This window comes from Trichophyton rubrum (assembly GCF_000151425.1).
Source record: "Trichophyton rubrum CBS 118892 genomic scaffold supercont2.3, whole genome shotgun sequence".
Taxonomy (NCBI): domain Eukaryota; kingdom Fungi; phylum Ascomycota; class Eurotiomycetes; order Onygenales; family Arthrodermataceae; genus Trichophyton; species Trichophyton rubrum.
In genome coordinates this window covers 908454-928126 of record NW_003456426.1, presented here as the reverse complement: position 1 = coordinate 928126, position 19673 = coordinate 908454, and the positions used below count along the sequence as shown (strand labels likewise).

Genomic DNA, 19673 nt, shown 5'->3' with positions numbered 1-19673 from the left:
TTTCCCACTTGCCGCGCTGACTCACACACAAATTCCGGCAGGGCTTAAATAGCTGTGACTGCTCCGCTCCCCCCACGCACTTCTCACACGCAGCAGAGTCACAGCACTATCTTCGCGACGCCATGTCTATCGACTTTCCAAAGGAAGAGGAGGCCATCCTCAAACGATGGAAGGAGATCGGGGCCTTTGAGCGTCAGGTCGAGTTATCCAAGGGCAAAAAAGAGTACACCTTCTACGATGGCCCGCCATTTGCGACTGGATTACCCCACTACGGGCATTTGCTTGCTTCCACCATAAAGGACATTATTCCTCGATACTGGTCGATGAAGGGCTATCATGTCGAGCGCAGATTTGGCTGGGATACGCACGGCGTTCCGATCGAATATGAAATTGACAAGATGCTGGGAATGTCGGGCTCTGAAGCTGTCGAGAAGATCGGCCTCAAGGCCTACAACGCTGAATGCAAAGCCATTGTTATGAGGTTTTCTACAGAGTGGAGGCAGACCATTGACAGGCTGGGCCGTTGGATTGATTTTGACAATGATTATAAGGTGGGAGCGCTCTTCCCATGGGCACGATGGTGGGCTAAAACGACCTTACTGACAGTTTGTTTGCTTGTCTAGACGATGGACACCACCTTTATGGAATCTATCTGGTGGATACTGAAACAACTATTTGACAAAGGCGCTGTATATCGTGGGTACAGAGTCATGCCGTACTCGACCGCACTTAACACCCCGTTGAGTAATTTCGAGGCTCAGCAAAACTACAAGGACGTTCAAGATCCTGCGGTTGTCGTTTCATTCCCACTCCTTGATGACCCCCAGACTTGCCTTCTGGCTTGGACGACCACGCCATGGACCCTTCCATCCCATGTTGGGCTTGCAGTTCATCCGGATTTTGAATATATCAAGATTCACGATGAGGCCTCGGGCAAGAACTATTACATTTTGGAGGCTCTTCTGGGGACACTTTACAAGAACCCCAAGAAGGCAAAGTTCAAGATACTGGAACGTGTCAAGGGTTCTGATATGGAAGGATGGAAATATGAGCCCCTCTTTGACTACTTCTACGACAAGTTCAAGGACCACGGATTCCGCGTACTCACTGCGTCTTATGTTACCGCCGATAGTGGTGTTGGAATCGTCCACCAGGCTCCCGCGTTCGGTGAAGAAGATTACAACGTTGCTATGAAATCCGGCGTCATTAGCGGGGACAGGCTGCCTCCAAACCCTGTAGATGAAAGGGGTCGATTCACCAAGGAGGTTAGGGACTTTGCTGGCATGCATGTCAAAGAGGCTGACAAAGCGATTATCAAACACTTGAAAGGCACAGGCCGAGTAGTTGTTGATAGCCAGATTACTCATAGTTATCCTTTCTGCTGGAGATCTGATACCCCTTTGATTTATAGAGCAGTGCCTTCTTGGTTTGTCAAGGTCACCCCCGTAATTCCTGCTTTGCTGGAGTCGATTGAACAGTCATACTGGGTTCCGTCTTTTGTCAAGGAGAAACGCTTTGCAAGCTGGATAGTAAACGCAAGAGATTGGAATATTTCTCGAAATCGTTATTGGGGTACCCCTATCCCTCTCTGGGCCAGTGAGGATTTCGAAGAGATCGTTGCTGTCGGAAGTGTGCAGGAGCTAAAGGAGCTGAGTGGTTATACCGGCGAATTGACCGACCTCCATCGTGACAAGATTGACCACATCACCATTCCTAGTAAGAAAGGAAAAGGTATGCTCCGCCGCGTGGAGGAGGTGTTTGATTGCTGGTTTGAGTCAGGAAGCATGCCATACGCCTCACAGCATTATCCGTTTAAAGACAAAGAGCGTTTCGAGGACAAGTTCCCTGGTGATTTCATCGCCGAGGGCCTTGACCAGACTCGTGGATGGTTCTATACCCTTGCAGTTTTGGGCGTACACCTTTTCGGAAAACTGCCATTCAAAAACTGTGTTGTCAATGGAATTGTCCTCGCTGAGGATGGGAAGAAGATGTCAAAGCGTCTGAAGAACTACCCGGATCCAGGCTTAGTGATGGATCGGTACGGCTCTGATCCACTTCGACTATACCTCATCAATTCGCCAGTTGTCCGCGCGGAGCCATTGAGGTTCAAGGAGTCGGGCGTCAAGGAAATTGTTTCCAAGGTCCTCCTGCCACTGTGGAACAGCTACAAGTTCTTTGAAGGTCAGGTTGCGCTGTTAAAGAAGGTTGAAAATGTCGACTACATGTTTGATCCTAAGGCCGAGTCCACTAACACCAACGCCATGGATCGCTGGATCCTGGCCAGTTGTCAAAGCTTGCTCAAGTTTGTGAACGAGGAGATGGCTGGTTACCGACTCTACACGGTGGTTCCAAGATTACTTGAACTCATTGACAACACAACTAACTGGTATATCCGATTCAACCGAAGACGTCTAAAGGGTGAACTTGGATTGGACGATACACTGCATGCCCTCAACACCCTTTTTGAAGTCCTTTACACATTGGTTCGTGGACTAGCCCCCTTCACGCCTTTCATCACCGATACCATCTATCTTCGCCTCCTACCACATATTCCAGAGAATCTCCGAGGAGAAGATAGCCGATCAGTACACTTCCTTCCCTTCCCAGAAGTTCGAGAGGAGCTATTTAATGAGACTATTGAGAGGCAAGTCAGGCGAATGCAGAAGGTGATAGAACTTGGTAGAGTTTCCCGTGAGCGCCGAACCATCGGTTTGAAGTGTCCTCTGAAGTCCCTTGTTGTTATTCACAAGGATCAAGAATATCTAGACGACGTTCGCTCGCTAGAGTCGTACATTGCCGAGGAGCTTAACATCCGCGACCTGATACTGTCATCCGACGAAGCTAAATATAACGTCCAGTATAGCGTTGATGCTGACTGGCCAGTTCTCGGCAAGAAGTTGAAGAAGGACGTGCAGAAAGTTAAGAAAGCCTTGCCATCACTCTCCAATGACGATGTGAAGAAATACGTTGAGACCGGGAAGATACTAGTCGACGGCATCGAACTAGTGACGGGTGACCTAGTTGTGAAGCGAGGATTAAAGCGAGACGAAGGCTCCTCTGAACTGGAAACCAACACTGATGATGACGTCCTTACCATCTTGGATGCGGCCTTGTACCCAGAACTTGCAGACGAAGGGATTGCGCGAGAGATCGTCAACAGAGTTCAGCGCCTCAGAAAGAAGGCTGGCCTGCAAGTAACGGATGACGTTGGGATGGAATATCGTGTTCTGTCTGATCCTGATGACATTGGAATTGAAGGGGTGTTCGACAGGCAAGCCAAGGCTCTTGAAAAGGCACTTCGACGGCCCATGGACAAACACGTCGTTACTGAGGTCGAAGGGAAGATCCCTGATACTGAAGAAGATGTGATCATGGAGGAAGTTCAAGAAGTTCAAAGGGCTATGTTCCTGCTTCGACTTGTTAAGCTATAAAAAGAAAAAAAAAAAAAAACACTGTGCCTCCTCGCAGTGTACCTGTTTAGATACAATATTAGACGTATTTTCCTGGTCTACTCGCTCTCGAACTATTATTGTAGTCCGCTGTGTTTAGTCTGATGGCGTGAAATTAGAGGTTTTATCGTCTCTTTGCGGCGGCCTGTATCAACAATTAACATGGTCCGATATAACCAGGGAACAAACGCGTACCAGGTAGCAATCTTTCAGCTTCATGAACTCTTTGGCACACATATCCTTCGATACAGCAGTGTAATCGGCCAGGATACACTTGCCATACACCGTTGCCTGACTCAACATGGTCAGCTACAGGGCTTTTACGCTATGATCTGGACATGATCTCACCTCGGCAGAGCATTTTGCAGCCGCCTGTGCAAACTTTTCAATTGGCCTTGTCTTTCCAGTCATGCTGAGCTAGGAACCAGCCCTCCCCTGAAACCTTTGTCGGGTATAATTCTGGCTAATATCAAATGCTGCTTGGTCAACCAAATATCCTGCGGTGAAAATAGCTAAAACTGCACGTTGAGGCTAAAAATGGATGACTAACACGTATCAAAGCTACCGACCATTACGATATTTAATACTCAAATTAGCGGGTCAGCAATACGGTGGATACGATGCAACACAGCACAATTAGTTATGCAACTATTCATAAAAATTCATGAAATATCTCCATGTGTCGGAGATGAAGTGTTTGACATTCCCGGAGGACCAACGGATGAAGAGGATTATTTGCATTATTATTGACACTCTGTTGGCTTTTCCACCCAGCCTCGGCCGGCCGCCCAGTGAAATACTAACTACTGCCTCCCCTTAAGATGGGAATTCTCCAATCACCTGACTTGTGCCTCGGCTTTGGCGTCTCTCGAGGTCCTCGACTGCGCTGCCTCGATGTCTACAATCAACACTTTCTTCTGGGCCTTCGGAGACCGGCAGACGGCTCTCTCGGCTCCGTCTTCCGGTAGACCCTATTGGTAGGGCTGGCAGGGCTGCGACCGTTTGATCGGGAAGGCCGAGTGCAAAGACCTTGCTCAGCATGGATCAATATTGAGAAGAAATCGCCCAGGGCCAATCATGTCTGGCTCAATGGCAGCTGACGTCAAAAGGCATTTCCTGCCCGCAGCGGACCATCATGCTGCTTCTTGGTCTCATTGTTCAAGGCAATAAGATAATATAAATATATTCTCAAGACCCAGGGCTGGGTCTGACCTTCAGTCTTTGGCTGGATGACTAGTTAGTTACAGAGGCAATATTAGACAACATGTCTGAACCGATTCCTGGGCCAGCACCGTTGCCCATTGTCGGGAATGCTTATAACCTTGACCTTGTAAACTCCTTCACCACCTTTGGGAACCTTACAGATACATATGGTGCGTCTTGGTCATTTCAAAAAGATGTTTTGAGAGAAAGGGCGTGCTGACAAGATGGTGTGAAGGACCAATCTTCAGGCTTACCCTGGGTGGTGAGGAGAAGATCTTCATCACCACTCAGTCCTTGATGGATGAGGTCTGCAATGAGAAGCGATTCTCGAAACTCGTCGCTGGCAGTCTGGCCCAGATCAGAAACGGAGTCCAAGATGGGCTTTTCACAGCTCACCCGGGGGAACACAACTGGGAGATTGCACATCGTGTTTTGATGCCAGGTAAGTATCAGATGGCGATGGCGCGATGTTCGTTGATTAGAGGCAGCTTTGCTGACGAAAAGGGGATAAGCGTTTGGTCCGTTATCAATTCGGGCCATGTTCGATGAGATGCACGATATTGCATCACAGCTAGTGATTAAATGGGCGCGGTTTGGTCCCAATGAGAAGATACATGTCACAGATGATTTCACGCGCCTGACTCTTGACTCTATCGCCTTGTAAGTCTGGCATTACTCTTAGCTCGACCACTTTTGAGCTTGCTTACTGATGGAATGACGTAGATGTGCCATGGGGACCCGATTCAACTCATTCTATCATGAGGATATGCACCCTTTTGTTCACGCCATGGTTGGGTTCTTGGCCGAGTCTGGAGCCAGAGCAAGTCGGCCAGCTGTTGTTCAATACTTTATGCACTCAGCCCAACAACAATATGATGCCGATATTGAGCTGATGAAAAAGGTCGCCGGGGACCTGGTTGCGGACCGGAAAGCCAATCCCAATGACAAAAAGGACCTGCTCAATGCCATGCTAAAGGGGAAGGATGCTAGAACTGGAGAACAGATGACTGAAGAGAGTATCATGAACAATATGATAACTTTCTTGATTGCCGGTTGGCTGATACCCTTTTCCAGATCGTACGCTTTGCCGACTTTGCATAGCTAATTTGATCTTATAGGTCACGAGACAACCAGCGGCCTTTTGTCGTTCTTGTTTTACTATCTCTTGAAACATCCATCAGCGTACCAAGCTGCGCAGCGTCAGGTGGATGAAGTCGTGGGCCGTGGACCTATTACTGTCGAGCATATGTCGAAGCTGCCCTATATAGAGGCTTGTATGCGTGAAACTCTCAGACTTTCGCCTTCTGCAATTGCTATCCAAATGCAGCCCCGGTCAGACAGTCAGGAGGACCCTATTTACCTTGGCAAGGGGAAGTATGAGATTAAAAAGGGCCAGGCAATTGTTTGCGTCATCCCTCAAATTCATCGTGACCCAACAGTGTATGGAGACGATGCCAATCTCTTCAGGCCAGAACGGATGCTGGATGAGCCTTTTGCAAAACTCCCTAAAAATTCCTGGAAGCCTTTTGGCAATGGTATACGTGGATGTATTGGAAGGCCATTTGCATGGCAGGAGACCATCTTAACTGCTGCAATGCTCCTCCAGAATTTCAACCTGCGATTTGACGACCCAAGCTACCAGCTGCAGATAAAACAGACACTTACTATTAAGCCCAAAGACTTTTTTATGCGCGCGACGCTAAGACACAATGTCGACCCTGTTCAGCTGGAGAAGATGCTTCATGTGAATATAGATGCAGAAGCTAAGGCCGCAGAGAAGGATAGGGCAACCGGTATCTCCTCTGTTGGACCGGCAAAGAGACCCATGACAATACTCTACGGCTCAAACGCAGGAACTTGTGAGGCATTGGCACAGAACTTGGCTAGAGATGCCTCGAGTAGAGGCTATAGTGCACAAGTTGGTCCCTTGGATTCGGGTGTTGACAAAGTACCCAAGGATCAGCCGGTGATCGTCATATCGTCCAGTTATGAAGGGCAGCCACCAGACAATGCCGCACATTTTGTCGAGTGGATCCAAGGGCTCGCTAGTGGTACAATGACCGGAGTGAAATACGCAGTTTATGGCTGCGGGAATCGTATGTATACCCATCCCCCACTTTGTCTATCTAGGCATCCAAGCGGTTGCTTACCATTGTAGATGATTGGACCTCGACGTTTCACAGAATACCAAAACTCCTGGATGCAGAGTTCAACAGGTGCGGTGCGACTAGAGTCACTGATGTTGGCCTTGGGGACGTAGCAGATGGTGATATCTTCAACCACTTCGATAAATGGCAGGACGAGCAACTTTGGTCCTCTATTGGCGGCGACGTCGACCCTGCCGAAGAGGGTACAGTGGAGGTTGACATCGATACAGATGCGCGGAAGTCTACACTCCGTCAGGACGTGAGAGAAGCAACTGTCATCAGTAACAAAGTACTGACAGCACCTGGAGAACCAGAGAAGAGGCACCTTGTTTTAACGCTTCCTACCGGGATGTCCTACAAAGCTGGAGATTATCTTGCCGTACTTCCTATAAACGACCAGAGAAATATCCGACGAGCCCTGAATCGTTACAACCTCCCGTGGGACGCAATGTTGACAATCAAGGTTGGCGCTAATACTACCTTGCCAACGGGCCACCCTGTTTCTGCAATGGATGTATTGAGTGCGTATGTCGAGCTGGGCCAACCAGCGACGAGAAAGGTATGTTTTGGAAGTGATTTATGGTTCTATTACAGTTGGCTGACCGGTTTTCCGAGTAGAACGTTGCTCGAATCGCTTCCAGTATATCAGACGAGAAGGTCCGGGAGGAAGTCCTTGCTCTTTCAAAGGAAGGATTTGAAAATGAGATTTTGAAGAAACGCCGCTCTCCGTTGGATCTTCTCGAGGAATATCCAACAGCCGAGCTGCCTCTTGGAGACTTCCTTGCAATGCTGCCACCGATGCGCATTCGCCAATATTCAATTTCTTCCTCACCATTAGCAGACCCAACTGTTGCGTCTATTACCTGGTCAGTTCTCGATGCGCCGTCCCGGGTTGCCGATTCAAAGCGGTTCCTTGGTGTGGCATCCAACTTCCTCTCCAAAGTCCAAGAAGGCGATAGGATCCATGTTGCCGTGAAGCCAAGCCATGGCAACTTCCACCCTCCCAAGGACACTGAAAATACACCTGTCATGATGTTCTGTGCCGGGACTGGCCTTGCCCCTTTCCACGGTTTTGTTCAAGAGAGAGCAATCCAGATCCAAGCGGGCCGAAAAGTGGCCCCCGCGTACCTTTTCATCGGATGCAGGCATCCCGAAAGAGACGCTCTTTTCAAGGATGAGCTTCAGAAATGGGAGACTGATGGTGTAGTGACAGTGTTTTATGCATTTTCTGCAGCAAGTGAGCAGAGCAAGCGCTGTCGATACGTCCAAGACAGGCTGTGGGAGGAACGAGGTGAGATGAGAAAGGTCTTTGACAGGGGAGCAAAGCTCTATGTTTGCGGTACTAGCAGGGTTGGAGAAGGCATCGCATCTACCGTGAAGAAGATATTCCAGGACTATTGCGCCTCTATTGGCAAGCCAAAGACGGACGAAGAGGTAGAGCGCTGGTTCCAGGATATCAAGAGCGACCGGTTTTCCTCTGACGTCTTCGCATAACGCTGGCTGTCCCATTCATATACAGAGTCCTGTGTATATCTATACTATTCGGCCTGTGGGTATCGTCCGCTCTAAATCGCGACATCTCGCTATTTTAGTATTTCAGCATCAAAATCAATAATCAATTGTCCTTTGTCAATTTTTCACCTAAAAGAACAAAATTTATATTCAGCGTTGAATACTTGCTTATGTAATACATAACTGACTAACCGTCGCCAGCCACCAGCAAAAGAAAAAAAAAAAAAAGTCGCATATACAAGCAAGACAACAAGAACAGCGTTAGCGAGACGACGCGACGACTAGACGACGAGGATTTCATCCGCCCGCGCCCGTGTGGTTCGTTTTTGGATAGTGTTTTTCTTCGTCCTGGCAAGACTATGCGGCCTGGGGCGTGCCTTTACTTCTGTCAGTCTCGAAATGACGTCGCTGCGCAATTTGCGACAACGGCGTAGATCGCGGTATAACCATAATTAAATCTTCAAATGCCTTCAGATCCTAAGGACCGGGCAGTCACCTCACTGGAACAGCTGGTTCTGTCGGACCAAGGTCAGTCTGATGGGCTTACTGCTCGCTGCTGGAGAGTTAGAACTGATTCAGAGCTATAATGCTACAGACGTCGAGCTTCTCCACGAAATTGTAACCCGCGCGGAACAGCACCCGGACGCTGACATTCTTCCTTTTCGCGTTATCTTCTCGGCCTACGATGCTGTACTGTCTGAGCATGGCATTCCCGTGGAACGCGATCAGACATATCTGCCTTTCTTGTTCCAACTTGGGGCTGAGCGAAATGGTACCATCTCCGAACGTTTTGAGTCGCTCCTAGCGTCGCTCGGTATCCGACTAGAATACGGCGAGGATGCAGAAGCGAATGAGTCTTTGCCGACGAACGGCGCTGCATCGCGTTTTAGAGAAGACAGTGTACGCATTCTACAACAGAGACCAAATGGGATTCTCCCACGGAGAGCTGAGGATAGGCGTCGCGCCTCATTCGATTCGGTTTACGACCCAACCCATGACCTCGAACAGCGCCTTGCCAACCGGCCAAACTCCAGGTCTTCTATGTCCAGGCTGGAGGATGGGACAATCAGATCCTTAGACTTTGATGCAGAAATCAAAAGATTATATCCTTACAAGTCGGACCGCTCTCCTCAACATGAAAGACTGGGAGATGCTATAGGTCGTGACGTCAACGGCATAGCTTCTCAGGATTCAGACGGCGGCGCAAACTCATTTTTTTCAGAGAGCTCAGACAATTCTGGTACCCAAGAATTCGGCAGTGACCACAGAACGAATCCGAACACAATCTTGGAGCACCAACCTAGTCAAAATACACTCTCCATTGCATCTGATGAGACACCAGAACCTCCTCAAGTACCACCAGAACTGTTTTATCAACCATCAAATACACAGCGTATACGCGATGCCTCGGTTTTTGATATGTATAGACGAAGAAATGCTCTCCGGCTAATGCTGTCAAGCTGGTCTAGATCAGCGAAGCGGAAGCGAGAGTTAGTCCAGGCCATGGAGCGGAGGGCCATATATTATGATAGCAAAACTTTGGTTGTTCAGGTCTTGGACTTGTGGAAGGCTGCATTGCAAGGCAAACGTGAAGTCGCAGAAGCTGAGAGAGAAGCTGCACAGAACGAGAAGTTTTTCAATAATCTCGAGGAGCGAGCTGCTCGCGCTCGAGACATATACCTGCTCACGAAAGCGTTTACCCACTGGTCACAGGTTGCCTCTGAGGAAGTTCATAGAACCGAGGCTGCCCGCCGCCATCTCCTCTGCATCAAATATTTTAACGCATGGCGTGAAATAACAGCCGTTAATGAACTCAAAGCCCAGCGTTTTATGCTGAAAAAACCATTAAAACTCTGGAATGCCCGCCACCAACAAATTGCCCCCCTAGATTCCCAGGCAGAGGAATTTCGCCAGAGAAGCCTTAAGAGATACGGGTATTCACACTGGTTTTGGTCCTTCTGTGACAGGCTAGCACCGCGATGGAATAAGGAGCGCTTAAAGCAACGGTCTTTTATTGCTTGGTTGCGTGCCCTCCGAACTCAAAGGGAACGTGATCTAGCAATCGACTCCAATCGTTCTCTTAATTCTCTGAAACTTACATTCCAAACTCTTGTTCAGAAATATCGTGAAGTTTCCTCTGCTGAGAAGAGCGCGAATAACCATTGGAAATACCACATCATATCACACTATCTAACTGAATGGTCAGTCAAGCAAAAGTACAGGCGGCCTTTTGCAGAGGTGACTAGTCTACTAAACACTAAGTTAGTGCGCTCATGCCTGGAAGACTGGTCTCAACAGACACGCATGGAGAGAAGAGCGCGGGACGCTGACAGACTTCGTGTTATGCGTAACTGTTGGACAACCTGGAATGACCATCTTCGCTGCCAGGCCTTGTCTTCACGAACAGAGGAGCGAATTGTCTTACAGTCATTATATAAATGGATCCTTATAGGAAGGCTGCGCCTACTGGACCGAATTCACCAACAACGCCTAAAGGCCAGCTACCTCAAGACGATGATGGAAAATTCTCGGAGCCTGTACAACGAGCTCCTTGTCAAAGAAGCCAGATTTCGAACTGATAGAAAACGAAAATTGGCGCAAGCCACCTTTAGCTACTGGAAACAACGTCTCGATATTCAAAAGCAACGTGAACTGGTAAGCCGAGCGTTTTATGCTCCTCCCGTCCAGCAAGAGGTGCTTCAAAGCTGGAAAGCACGCAGCGAGCATTTGGCAACTCTCGATACCTGGGCAAAGAAATCGGAGTATTTTTTCTTGACTACGAAAACGCTGAAGCAGTGGCGGAGTGCAACAGCAGAATCGTCCAAGAGACGACGGTTGGAAGCATATGCAGCCATTCGGCGCAAAGTGAAAATGAATCTAGCCTCTGCTGTTATCTCCGCCTGGCGGTCTCGCTGCGCTACTGTTCGTGAAATACATCAGCGATCAACGGAAATGTATGGGGAAAAGCTCATTGCAGTCGGAACTAACATGTTCCACCTCTGGTCGGAAAAGGCCACACAACGAGCGCAACATCTTGCGGACGCACAGCTATACTATAACCGACAATTGGTCTACAATAACCTAACACATTGGGCAGGGATGCAACGTTCATACCAAATGCTTGATGAGAAAGCGACACGGTTTCTAGAGATCCATGTCTCTGGTATCGCCCTTGCTCAAATTCGGAAGTTAAGCCTTCGGATATTCGAAATTAAAACACGACTAGAAACTGCAGATGCGCTGTATGGTCGCAATACTCGAAAGCACTACCGGAATATGATTCATCACTGGCGCGAGAAAGCTAGAATTTCAAGGGACTTTGACTCTTTTCCAATAGAAACTCCATCCAAAAACGGCCATAGTATTCAGGTTAACGACCCACGTGGATGGCAAGGGATAGATCATCCCAGCGAACGAGAAGAGCCACCGATACGACAGCCGGATTTTACATCTCACACCCCTATGTCAACACCAGGTTATCTGAACAGTCCCTCGAAGCGGGCCGCCAGAGCAAGGGCTTTGGTTCAGATGTCTACAACTCCAGCAACACCATTACCAACATCATTTCCTAGCAAGCTGTGGGCCGCAAGCGAGCCCAGGCTACAGCCTATATATTCAACGAGGAGGAGTGCGTTTAAGCGTGGTGCAACGAGCACCAATGTACGATTTGCTATTGATGAAGAACCAGAATCGCCTACTGAAGGCAGATCAACTGGAAGGGAACTAACGTGAAGAGGATAAGGCAAACATGTAACATATTTACGAAGAGCATAGAAGGGACAACAGAAACAACAGAAATACATAACTTAACGAGTCAACCCAATGAGCGCCCACCGTAGTATTTAGATTACTCATCTCAAGCCTGCCGGTATATTTCTATAGCCTCTCCATACACCTTATCCCCTTATTTCACAAATTGTTATCCGGATGGTCACATCCTCGAAACCCAAATAAAGCCAAAGTAGATAAATAAACGCGCGGGAATAGTATTCCCGCAGTGAAAAGAAGGAGTGAGAATAACGGTACAGGTCCATTTCCTGATGATTCGGCCAAACGGTAGCGCAAAAAGGCAAAACCAGAGTTGCAATCAGAGCCAGCTAGGTTGCGATTTATGAGATATAGCCAGCTCATATCACGCATGGTGTGTCGATTCCAAGGGATTATCGGGTATTCCGGCGGGGTAGGTAAAGTGCTAGGAAAAAGGTGTAATAAAAATTTGATGAATATCTCATCACATTCGAATTGGAAAAGATCGCAGAGAGCTGAAGAATGATGCCAAGAGAAGGGAGTGTTAAATAATTTGAAATATTAGTAAAGTAAAATCTTCATCTTGCGTTATGATAGTGGGCTTCTCGTTGTGTTCACGAAACTTTCAGTCTTTTCTGCTTATTGCTTAATGTGGACCTAGACGAGGTGTGATTGCCCTGCCTCTTATTTCCTAATTCTGGTCTGCTAGACGAGGCATCATGCGGGGGCATTGTAGGATGCCCACGGTTCACATTGGGTCCAGTTGGGCCATGAGTGACATCTGAGCTCGTTCGGGTAATAGTCGGTGTAGGCTTGAATTTAGAGTCAGAGCTTCTAACGGAACGTGAAGTTTGGAGCTTTTCAGACATATGTATAGACGTAGCGGTAGGTGTATGGTCTGGAGTTGAGTCGTGACCGGTGGATGGCTTCTGCGGGGTCGCAGCAGGCTTCAGAAATGGCACTGTGGTGGCATTGCTGCGAACAGTAGGGCGGATAGTCCGGTTGATGGGGCCCGAATTTTTTTGGTGATCCTCAATAAAAGACTTGGGAGCTTTGATAATACGGGAGGCCATAGTATTGAGCTTGTGGGTAGGGGTAGATAGCCTGTTATTCCGCTTGACGACCGCTGGTAATGCAGACTTCCTGGCCCCAGAAGAAGCACCAAAGATGGATCTAGAAGACAGCTTGGGCGGGACAAGTCTCCACTGCGGTCGATCCTCCCACGGCTTACTGTTATTGGGATCACTGCTTTTCGTGCCTAATGCGAAAATAGGGGAAATACCGCCCATCATGCGGTCATGGTGAGCATGCCGCTGAACAGTAGTGGGCTTTTCTCGGGGGAGCCTCATTTGCTTTACATCAACCAGTTTGGGAGTGTGCTTTAGCTTCTCTTTGTCGAGGCCTTGTAACGCACGTCTCATGCGCTCTGCATCCTCGTCAACTTTCTTGGCGGCTTGCTCCCTAAGAGATGTATAAAACTGATACCAACTCTCAGGGGGTTCAGTTAGATCCAGGGTCTCCCAGAAGTATATGTCACGCTTGATAAATTCAATCCAGAGTTCAGCATCGTGCTCTAGAAGATGCGGAGATCTTTGCTCAAGTTCATGCTAACCAAATAAAGTAATGAGGAAGATATAAGTTAATAAAGTGAGATTTGGCAAGGGGTTAGTTAAAGACGAACACAAGGGCTGCACTTACTAGCTGCTGGGGATTCTCAATCTTCTGAAGGATAGGGCGGATAACTTCATAACGGGCCAGGCCAACATCTGTTATTTCTAGTTGATTTACTATTAGCTGGAAGCTGGGAAGTGAGAGGATACATATTGTAAAGGTATGTATGTTATACTCACCCCTAACTACCTTGACGCACATCCGGCGGGCCATCAGAAGGAGAGGCGAAGCCCCTATATTTTGGTTCGACGAAGAAGCCATATGATCAGAAGGTCACAGCGGACCATGTATATACTGGAGAAGGAGGGAACGAAGCACACAAAATTAAGATGGAATAGCGAGACAACAAAAATGCACCAGCTAAGGCTTGTAACAGAATTGTGGAATGGAAGCGGAAGTCAGAGGGAAATCGTGAAGGGATTACTCTCTAGCTAGTTATAGCATACGACAGAGTAAATATTTACCTCGTCGAGCCTATGCTCCCCTCATATACTGACGAAAGAAGTGAATAAGACAACGCCGGCGCTGCTCTTCAATGTTGCCATACCTTCAAACGGTTTAATGATGTTGGGAGGTTTAAATAACCAACAGCCGCCCGACTGAAAGCTTATATCAGTCACGTGATAGTTACGTCAGCGGCTCAAGCGAACCTTATGCACGGAACGGATAAACAGATAAACCTGAAGCTAAAAATAGAGTCCACAGTTTCCTTATGGAAGCTTCACATATAGGAAAAAACAAAAGCCAAAACGAAGGACAACAAACAAGTGCGAGTAAGAACGAGAACTGCAAAGTAAAACAGTATACTAGGGGCCCTCTTCACGCTCTCTATTGAACTTAGGGGTTAACCGATAGAGAATGTCCGTATAAGTGATCCGGTGAATATGGCCGGACTTCCGCCGGTGACGCTTTTCTGGAATACATGAACTCACAGCAGACCAGATGGTTACACCGAGCCTCGCCATCAACGAAGATGTAGGGAGTGAGAGAGGGATACAGTCGATATTACTCTCTATGGCTGTGCCCGCGATCGGAGCCTGGGTTGCATGGTAGAATGAATGAGCCGCCTCATACACTTGACTTTCTCGTTCTCGACTTAGTAACGAGCCTTCAGAAGAAGTTGACGCCAGCCAGGCAGGCTCCAGAGGAGATATAAGCCTCCCAACCGGTCGTATGAAGATTATGGCACACGCCATGGGTCTCCCACGTGGATTTGACGTATCCAATGTCACGATTGTGTTACAAACCTTACATTTGACGCCGCGATTATTCCGCTCAAAATGCTCACCGAATGAATCAGCTGTGCCCGATTCGCCAGCGCGATGAAACCCCGGCACGTAGAGGTGCACGATTCTTTTGTCGGCTGTGGTCATATGGGGACAGGCTGGGTAGTTCAATTTCTGGCATAGTTCTGCGAACCGTTCCACGGAAACCCGTTGGCCTTCGGGGAATAGCCGTATGCCGGTCACTATTGATACATTAGGGGACGAAAAGAATTCCCAAAAGGAGCTCTTTTGCGGTATATTGAAGCCTTCCTCCAACTCCCTGTTTCTCCTCATGGCCTGTATCTCGTTAAAGCTCTTGGGATATGACCCAAATGCCCCAAGTGCTAGAACCTTTTTGGTTTTTAGGCAATAGCGCTCTACGTGGCGCTTTTCCAGTTCATCCTTTGAGAAATGAGAAGAAGGGTGCGTGGTGAGGCAACCCCGGCAGCAATACTCCTTTATCTCTCCGACCCCTTCAAGCATGCACTTGACAATGAACTGGCCCATTTCGGTTGATTTCAGGTCGCGTTGGACCCCTGCAAGGATGGTAGAGAAGTAGAACCGAGCACAGGAAAGTGATAATGCGAATGAGTCGTTGGGAGTCAAATAGTCGTGAATAATCCCAAGCAGTTCGGCCGGCAATCTGTAAAGGGGGCTATTTTGAATATTATGACACTCTGCCTCGCTCCAGTCGTGAGTGTGCTTATCGGGAGCAGTGAGCAGCTCGCGAATATACTGAAACAGATTCCATGAGTGTTCGGATGCCGGGTCCATCTTGGTCAAGTGCTTTGAATAGTGTAGTTTTAGAATGAGTTATGTCGAGTAGCTCATGAGCCTTCATGTTGAGGGCTATCCGACGTCCTTTAAATAATTTCAACTAGAAGCAGCAAAACCTGTAGGGTTCATTGATGGAGTCGAGCGATTGTAACATTTTTTAGTGTGGTTTGACATGACGCGGCGAGGGCTGCAATTGCACATCTTAGAATAGCTGGACATGCCCGGTAAATAAGCGCGAGACTTTTACTATAATATAAAGGGAGACTGGGTATATTAGGCATTGGGATAATAATTCATTCAAAGAGGTACAATGATGAACCATTGGAAGAGTGGGGAATATCCTCCTTTCCTCCATGTGACGTATGATCTTTGGCCTCCCGATCCTCGAGGCAGCACAATGGATACCATTATATCTAAAGGAGATGAAGGATATTAAGAAGATGGGGTACTCCATGACCGTAGTAGGTTCCGGGAAGTTAACCTAGTCTGTGCGCATATCCGGTAGCCACCTTAGCTATTAGCTGTAATATGCGATGCTCAGGGTCTCCGGTTAACATAGGGTCGTCCGGGCCAGATAGTAAACCCCTTTGGTCGGAGTAAAAATCTAGTAACCGATAGGAAACATAGTTAATGGGGACGATGGGCTGCCCAAAAGATGGAGGCTGTAGGGTATGAAAATTTTTAAGACGTTGAGGGAAAGTAGCGACATTAATAAATGATGCCGTGACCAATTGTAGATCTATAGGGAAAAAAAAAAAAAAAAAAAAAAAAAGCAGCATTGATGGTGTCCATTCAATAAAGCACTTTGGGTTGGATAAAGGAAGAAACAGATGAAAGCAGAAGCATATGTGCAAGCTCTTTAATATTGCAAGATCGCAAGTATTTGATGTTCTCGAGCCAGTGAATGGGCTTGGAGCATAACTGCCAAGCATGAAAGCACTTTGCAGGAAAGACCTCTCTTGTGTTGAATCAAAGAGAAACCGATACATCTCTTTCTGAGGTACAGGCTACCAGTGTAATATCAAAGAAAGCAGTAGAATCGGGGTATAATGCTGAGATTAAAGTTCACTACAGCCAGAACTTTCTCCTAAATGACAGAAAGTTGAAGCAGAAGTGGTTGTAATTCTTTCCAAAATACAACAGCTTCGGAAGATATATAGCATCAAAATCAACGTAGTGTATCGACATAATCCTCAATTAGAAAGTAAACTTACATCTCTTCTTACTAGATAACTCTGGTATTGCCCCAAGAACAAGCTGCAACAAACTCTTGTGTCCCACCAAATCAGCGGATATCTACCACGTCGATAGTTCTGCGATGTTAATAACGGCGACGTTGGCGGTATCAATCTCTACTGCAATTCTGATTGGGGCCGGCTCGGCAGGGACCTGGTCCATATGGTGGTCGACGCACCGCAACCCACCTAACTTGGCGAGCGAAGTGAGCAAACTTGACGATAGAGTCACGAGTATAGAAGATACTCTGAAACAGACAAAAACTGCGGATCCTCCTGAAGATGGTCCGGCAACAACTCAGACCGATCAAGAGACGAGCCACAATAACAAAAAAGCTTTGGACATAAAAGCGCACGATGATGACGATGATAATAAAGCGGATAAATTTAATACCCAATCGAACGGCATACCATTAGCAGTACGTCATCGGCCGGCACCCTAGAGAATGAGAAATCCAGCATTTCCATTGCATACTCATGCAGAAGAAGCAAAGGATGTACAAGAAGCTCCTCTATGATTTATGGGGTTTGTGTCTCGATATTTGGGCGTCGTCTTCTGTCCCAGTGACTTTCAGCAGGTTCCTCACTCGACTACGAGCAAAAAGCCACGACAACCGACACACTCTACTGTCCTTTTTTTTCTTTCTTTCTTTTTTATTCTCAGCAGAGGTATGCATGGAGAAATCAAATTCTTTGGCCCCGGCAGAGCGCGAATGCAAGTGTTTCTCCTTGTTTTATTCTGCCTTGTTTTGCTGTTGTTATTGTTGTTGTTGTTGCAAAAAGGAGAAGACGAGATTACATAATAAATGACAAACCTGGAATAGTTGTTGTCACATGATAATTGAGGCTCAAAGTTGAACTATATTAATAAGAAGTCTATTAGTGGACGGGCTCGCGCTAACCAAATAAGGTAACTCAGTTGACCTGTAGCCTCCTCGCTGTTTGCTGTAGGTAAGTGATGCTGGATATATCTCAGTAACGCACAAACAGCTTGAATCATGGCTGACCATGATAAGATGCCCCCGCCTAGTTTGCCAGCAAGCCGACGCCGTCTGTCCCGATGAACCGAGAGTTCAAATCTCGCCGATTCTTCATCAGTACGCGTAAGTTATCTTGATCCAACTCTGTGCATGACAAGTGCTTACCTTCTATTATACAATAGCGATCCGTTAGTATGTCGACAAGGTCCTCACAGGGTGATTATCCTAAATCCGACGCGTTCTCCAGGGCTACGAAGCTCGAGGTTAAAAGACTCGCGGGAGGTGGATGTTGGGCATGTCGTGCTTCAACAACCCAGGTCTGCCAAGTGTTTGGAAAGGAGGATCCACAGGTAAGTAAATATTGTCACGTCTGGATCTAAAATAAGAGATAGATAATGATTCCCTACTATTATAGATGCCACTATGGTACGATGCTAATCTCATTAATTTCGATCTAACTTCGGTCGATAATGGGATTGCACTTTGCCCTACCTGCCACGCCGAGTTTGACCAGACAGCTGATCCCGGATTTGGTTTGTTACCCACGGACCTGCAGTACTTTGTTGATGTTGAACTTGATGGGCGTCAAGAGCAGAAGCTTGCAATGAAAAATGGGAAAGATATTCATCGAAAAGTCCCTACAGCTGAAGAGTACAAGATTCATCAGTCTAACAACGGAAAGGTCCCTACCGATGCGGGCGGAGGATTGTACCGACCGATTTTTCTAAAGAACTACCTACCTGGCGGCGATCTTTCCTCTCATATGTTAGATACCCTCTCAGCTCCGAAACAATGGCACGGCGCGCCGGTAGCAACACTCCGACGCGGAATACTGGTGCTGGGAGGTGCTCGAGTACAATCTCTAGATGCAGAAACTCGCTCACAACTTGAATTGCTTCGGGATTTGTACTTTCTTGATGATGAAGAGACCTCCCCAGCAGTCCGCAGCAGGCAGACACAGGGGGTGGCTCAACAGGGACAGAAGAGGCCCCTAGATAATGAATATGGCGGTCAAAACAAGTTGTCAAAGTCCAGCAATCCAGCGATTGAGTCGGGAAACAGGCGTGCGGCGGATGAAGGCATCACTCTCCAGCAATGTCCCTGTGGTGCTCTTAACGTCCCCCGCAGATGGACATTGGGACCCGGCCTCACAGCGGATGAGGCAGTATTACGTTATGCACCACTGCTCAAAGACATGCAATCTAAGGAGTAAAAATTCGCTGGAAAGCATGTCGTCGTTTTGAGGCTTCATTCCGAAGAACATTGGCACGTCGAAATCGAAGGCCTTCGTGGACGGTTCCCAAGGCTTTTCTCCTTTACTTTTCTTGTGCATATGTGGTCCCTATCTAAATCACTAGCGCGAGATGTGGGAGTAAACCATTGGCCAGTCGAGATCGTGGACGGAATGTGTTGGGACGTATCAGGAAACCAAATCGGTCATCTTGGGTCTCTAGGGAGCTCACTCTTCCGCTCGGGCTCAGCTGAAGCCCAAAAATTTCGACGGAACGGGATTGCTGCCCGGCTGCGGATACCCGGATTGCACAGGGTGAATTGACAGACAGTGGCTGTTAAATAGGGGCACTTCGCCCTCAGGTATACAAAAACCACCATTTCAAAAAACATCACGGAGGGAACTTCAACATTCAATCATGTTTTTTAAATTGGTCGCCGTCGCGCTGGCGTTCGT

General features: G+C 47.7%; 8 protein-coding genes across 18 annotated transcripts; 5 read left to right on the top strand and 3 right to left on the bottom strand.

Moving 5' to 3' along the window:
• Positions 1-122: 122 nt before the first annotated feature.
• TERG_03080 (isoleucine-tRNA ligase) lies at positions 123-3431 on the top strand (the record flags this gene model as incomplete). Its single annotated transcript, XM_003235979.1, has 2 exons — positions 123-551; positions 624-3431. 2 exons carry the CDS (start codon positions 123-125, stop codon positions 3429-3431), a joined length of 3237 nt encoding a protein of 1078 aa, XP_003236027.1.
• Positions 3432-3496: 65 nt separating this feature from the next.
• On the bottom strand, positions 3497-3979 carry TERG_11946 (uncharacterized protein). 3 transcript variants are annotated; one of them, XM_047750981.1, is made up of 3 exons: positions 3798-3979; positions 3645-3740; positions 3497-3594 (listed from the first exon to the last, which is right to left on the bottom strand). In XM_047750981.1, the coding sequence occupies exons 1-3, from the start codon at positions 3858-3860 to the stop codon at positions 3574-3576; spliced, it is 180 nt and encodes a 59-aa protein (XP_047605837.1). In that variant the 5' UTR covers positions 3861-3979; the 3' UTR covers positions 3497-3573. The 3 variants fall into 3 exon arrangements, with proteins under 3 accessions (XP_047605837.1, XP_047605838.1, XP_047605836.1); XM_047750982.1 differs by having other exon boundaries at positions 3645-3979; XM_047750980.1 differs by having other exon boundaries at positions 3497-3740.
• A 572-nt stretch (positions 3980-4551) lies between these two features.
• On the top strand, positions 4552-8517 carry TERG_03078 (uncharacterized protein). Of its 9 annotated transcripts, XM_047748017.1 has the most exons (7): positions 4576-4822; positions 4944-5094; positions 5165-5312; positions 5376-5704; positions 5771-6748; positions 6811-7358; positions 7418-8517. In XM_047748017.1, exons 1-7 carry the CDS (start codon positions 4820-4822, stop codon positions 8291-8293), a joined length of 3033 nt encoding a protein of 1010 aa, XP_047603990.1. In that variant the 5' UTR covers positions 4576-4819; the 3' UTR covers positions 8294-8517. The 9 variants fall into 9 exon arrangements, with proteins under 9 accessions (XP_047605829.1, XP_047605835.1, XP_047605833.1 ...); XM_047749503.1 differs by having other exon boundaries at positions 4576-5094; XM_047749504.1 differs by having other exon boundaries at positions 4552-5312.
• Positions 8518-8775: 258 nt separating this feature from the next.
• Positions 8776-12043, top strand: TERG_03077 (uncharacterized protein; the record flags this gene model as incomplete). Its single annotated transcript, XM_003235977.1, has 2 exons — positions 8776-8839; positions 8907-12043. 2 exons carry the CDS (start codon positions 8776-8778, stop codon positions 12041-12043), a joined length of 3201 nt encoding a protein of 1066 aa, XP_003236025.1.
• On the bottom strand, positions 10123-14248 carry TERG_03076 (uncharacterized protein). The gene is made up of 3 exons (XM_047748016.1): positions 14194-14248; positions 13909-13962; positions 10123-13824 (listed from the first exon to the last, which is right to left on the bottom strand). The coding sequence occupies exon 3, from the start codon at positions 13477-13479 to the stop codon at positions 12673-12675; it is 807 nt and encodes a 268-aa protein (XP_047603989.1). The 5' UTR covers positions 13480-13824; positions 13909-13962; positions 14194-14248; the 3' UTR covers positions 10123-12672.
• Positions 14249-14535: 287 nt separating this feature from the next.
• Positions 14536-16415, bottom strand: TERG_03075 (uncharacterized protein; the record flags this gene model as incomplete). Its single annotated transcript, XM_003235975.2, has 1 exon — positions 14536-16415. The coding sequence occupies exon 1, from the start codon at positions 15766-15768 to the stop codon at positions 14536-14538; it is 1233 nt and encodes a 410-aa protein (XP_003236023.1). The 5' UTR covers positions 15769-16415.
• Positions 16416-16542: 127 nt separating this feature from the next.
• Positions 16543-17694, top strand: TERG_11945 (uncharacterized protein). Its single transcript, XM_047750979.1, has one exon. The coding sequence runs from the start codon at positions 17090-17092 to the stop codon at positions 17447-17449; it is 360 nt and encodes a 119-aa protein (XP_047605827.1). The 5' UTR covers positions 16543-17089; the 3' UTR covers positions 17450-17694.
• A 486-nt stretch (positions 17695-18180) lies between these two features.
• Positions 18181-19199, top strand: TERG_03074 (uncharacterized protein; the record flags this gene model as incomplete). The annotated part of the gene is made up of 2 exons (XM_003235974.1): positions 18181-18336; positions 18402-19199. The coding sequence occupies 2 exons, from the start codon at positions 18181-18183 to the stop codon at positions 19197-19199; spliced, it is 954 nt and encodes a 317-aa protein (XP_003236022.1).
• Between the last annotated feature and the right edge of the window lie 474 nt (positions 19200-19673).

Excerpts from the sequence above, each read along its gene's own strand:
- TERG_11945 (XM_047750979.1), top strand. The coding sequence starts at position 17,090 with ATGTTAATAACGGCGACGTTGGCGGTATCAATCTCTACTGCAATTCTG.
- TERG_03076 (XM_047748016.1), bottom strand. The coding sequence starts at position 13,479 with ATGAGACGTGCGTTACAAGGCCTCGACAAAGAGAAGCTAAAGCACACT.
- TERG_03078 (XM_047748017.1), top strand. Across the intron at positions 5,313-5,375 it reads ACTCTTGACTCTATCGCCTT|ATGTGCCATGGGGACCCGAT; the intron begins GTAAGTCTGGCA and ends GGAATGACGTAG. Across the intron at positions 7,359-7,417 it reads GCCAACCAGCGACGAGAAAG|AACGTTGCTCGAATCGCTTC; the intron begins GTATGTTTTGGA and ends TTTTCCGAGTAG.
- TERG_11946 (XM_047750980.1), bottom strand. The coding sequence starts at position 3,860 with ATGACTGGAAAGACAAGGCCAATTGAAAAGTTTGCACAGGCGGCTGCA. Across the intron at positions 3,741-3,797 it reads CTGCAAAATGCTCTGCCGAG|GCAACGGTGTATGGCAAGTG; the intron begins GTGAGATCATGT and ends ATGTTGAGTCAG.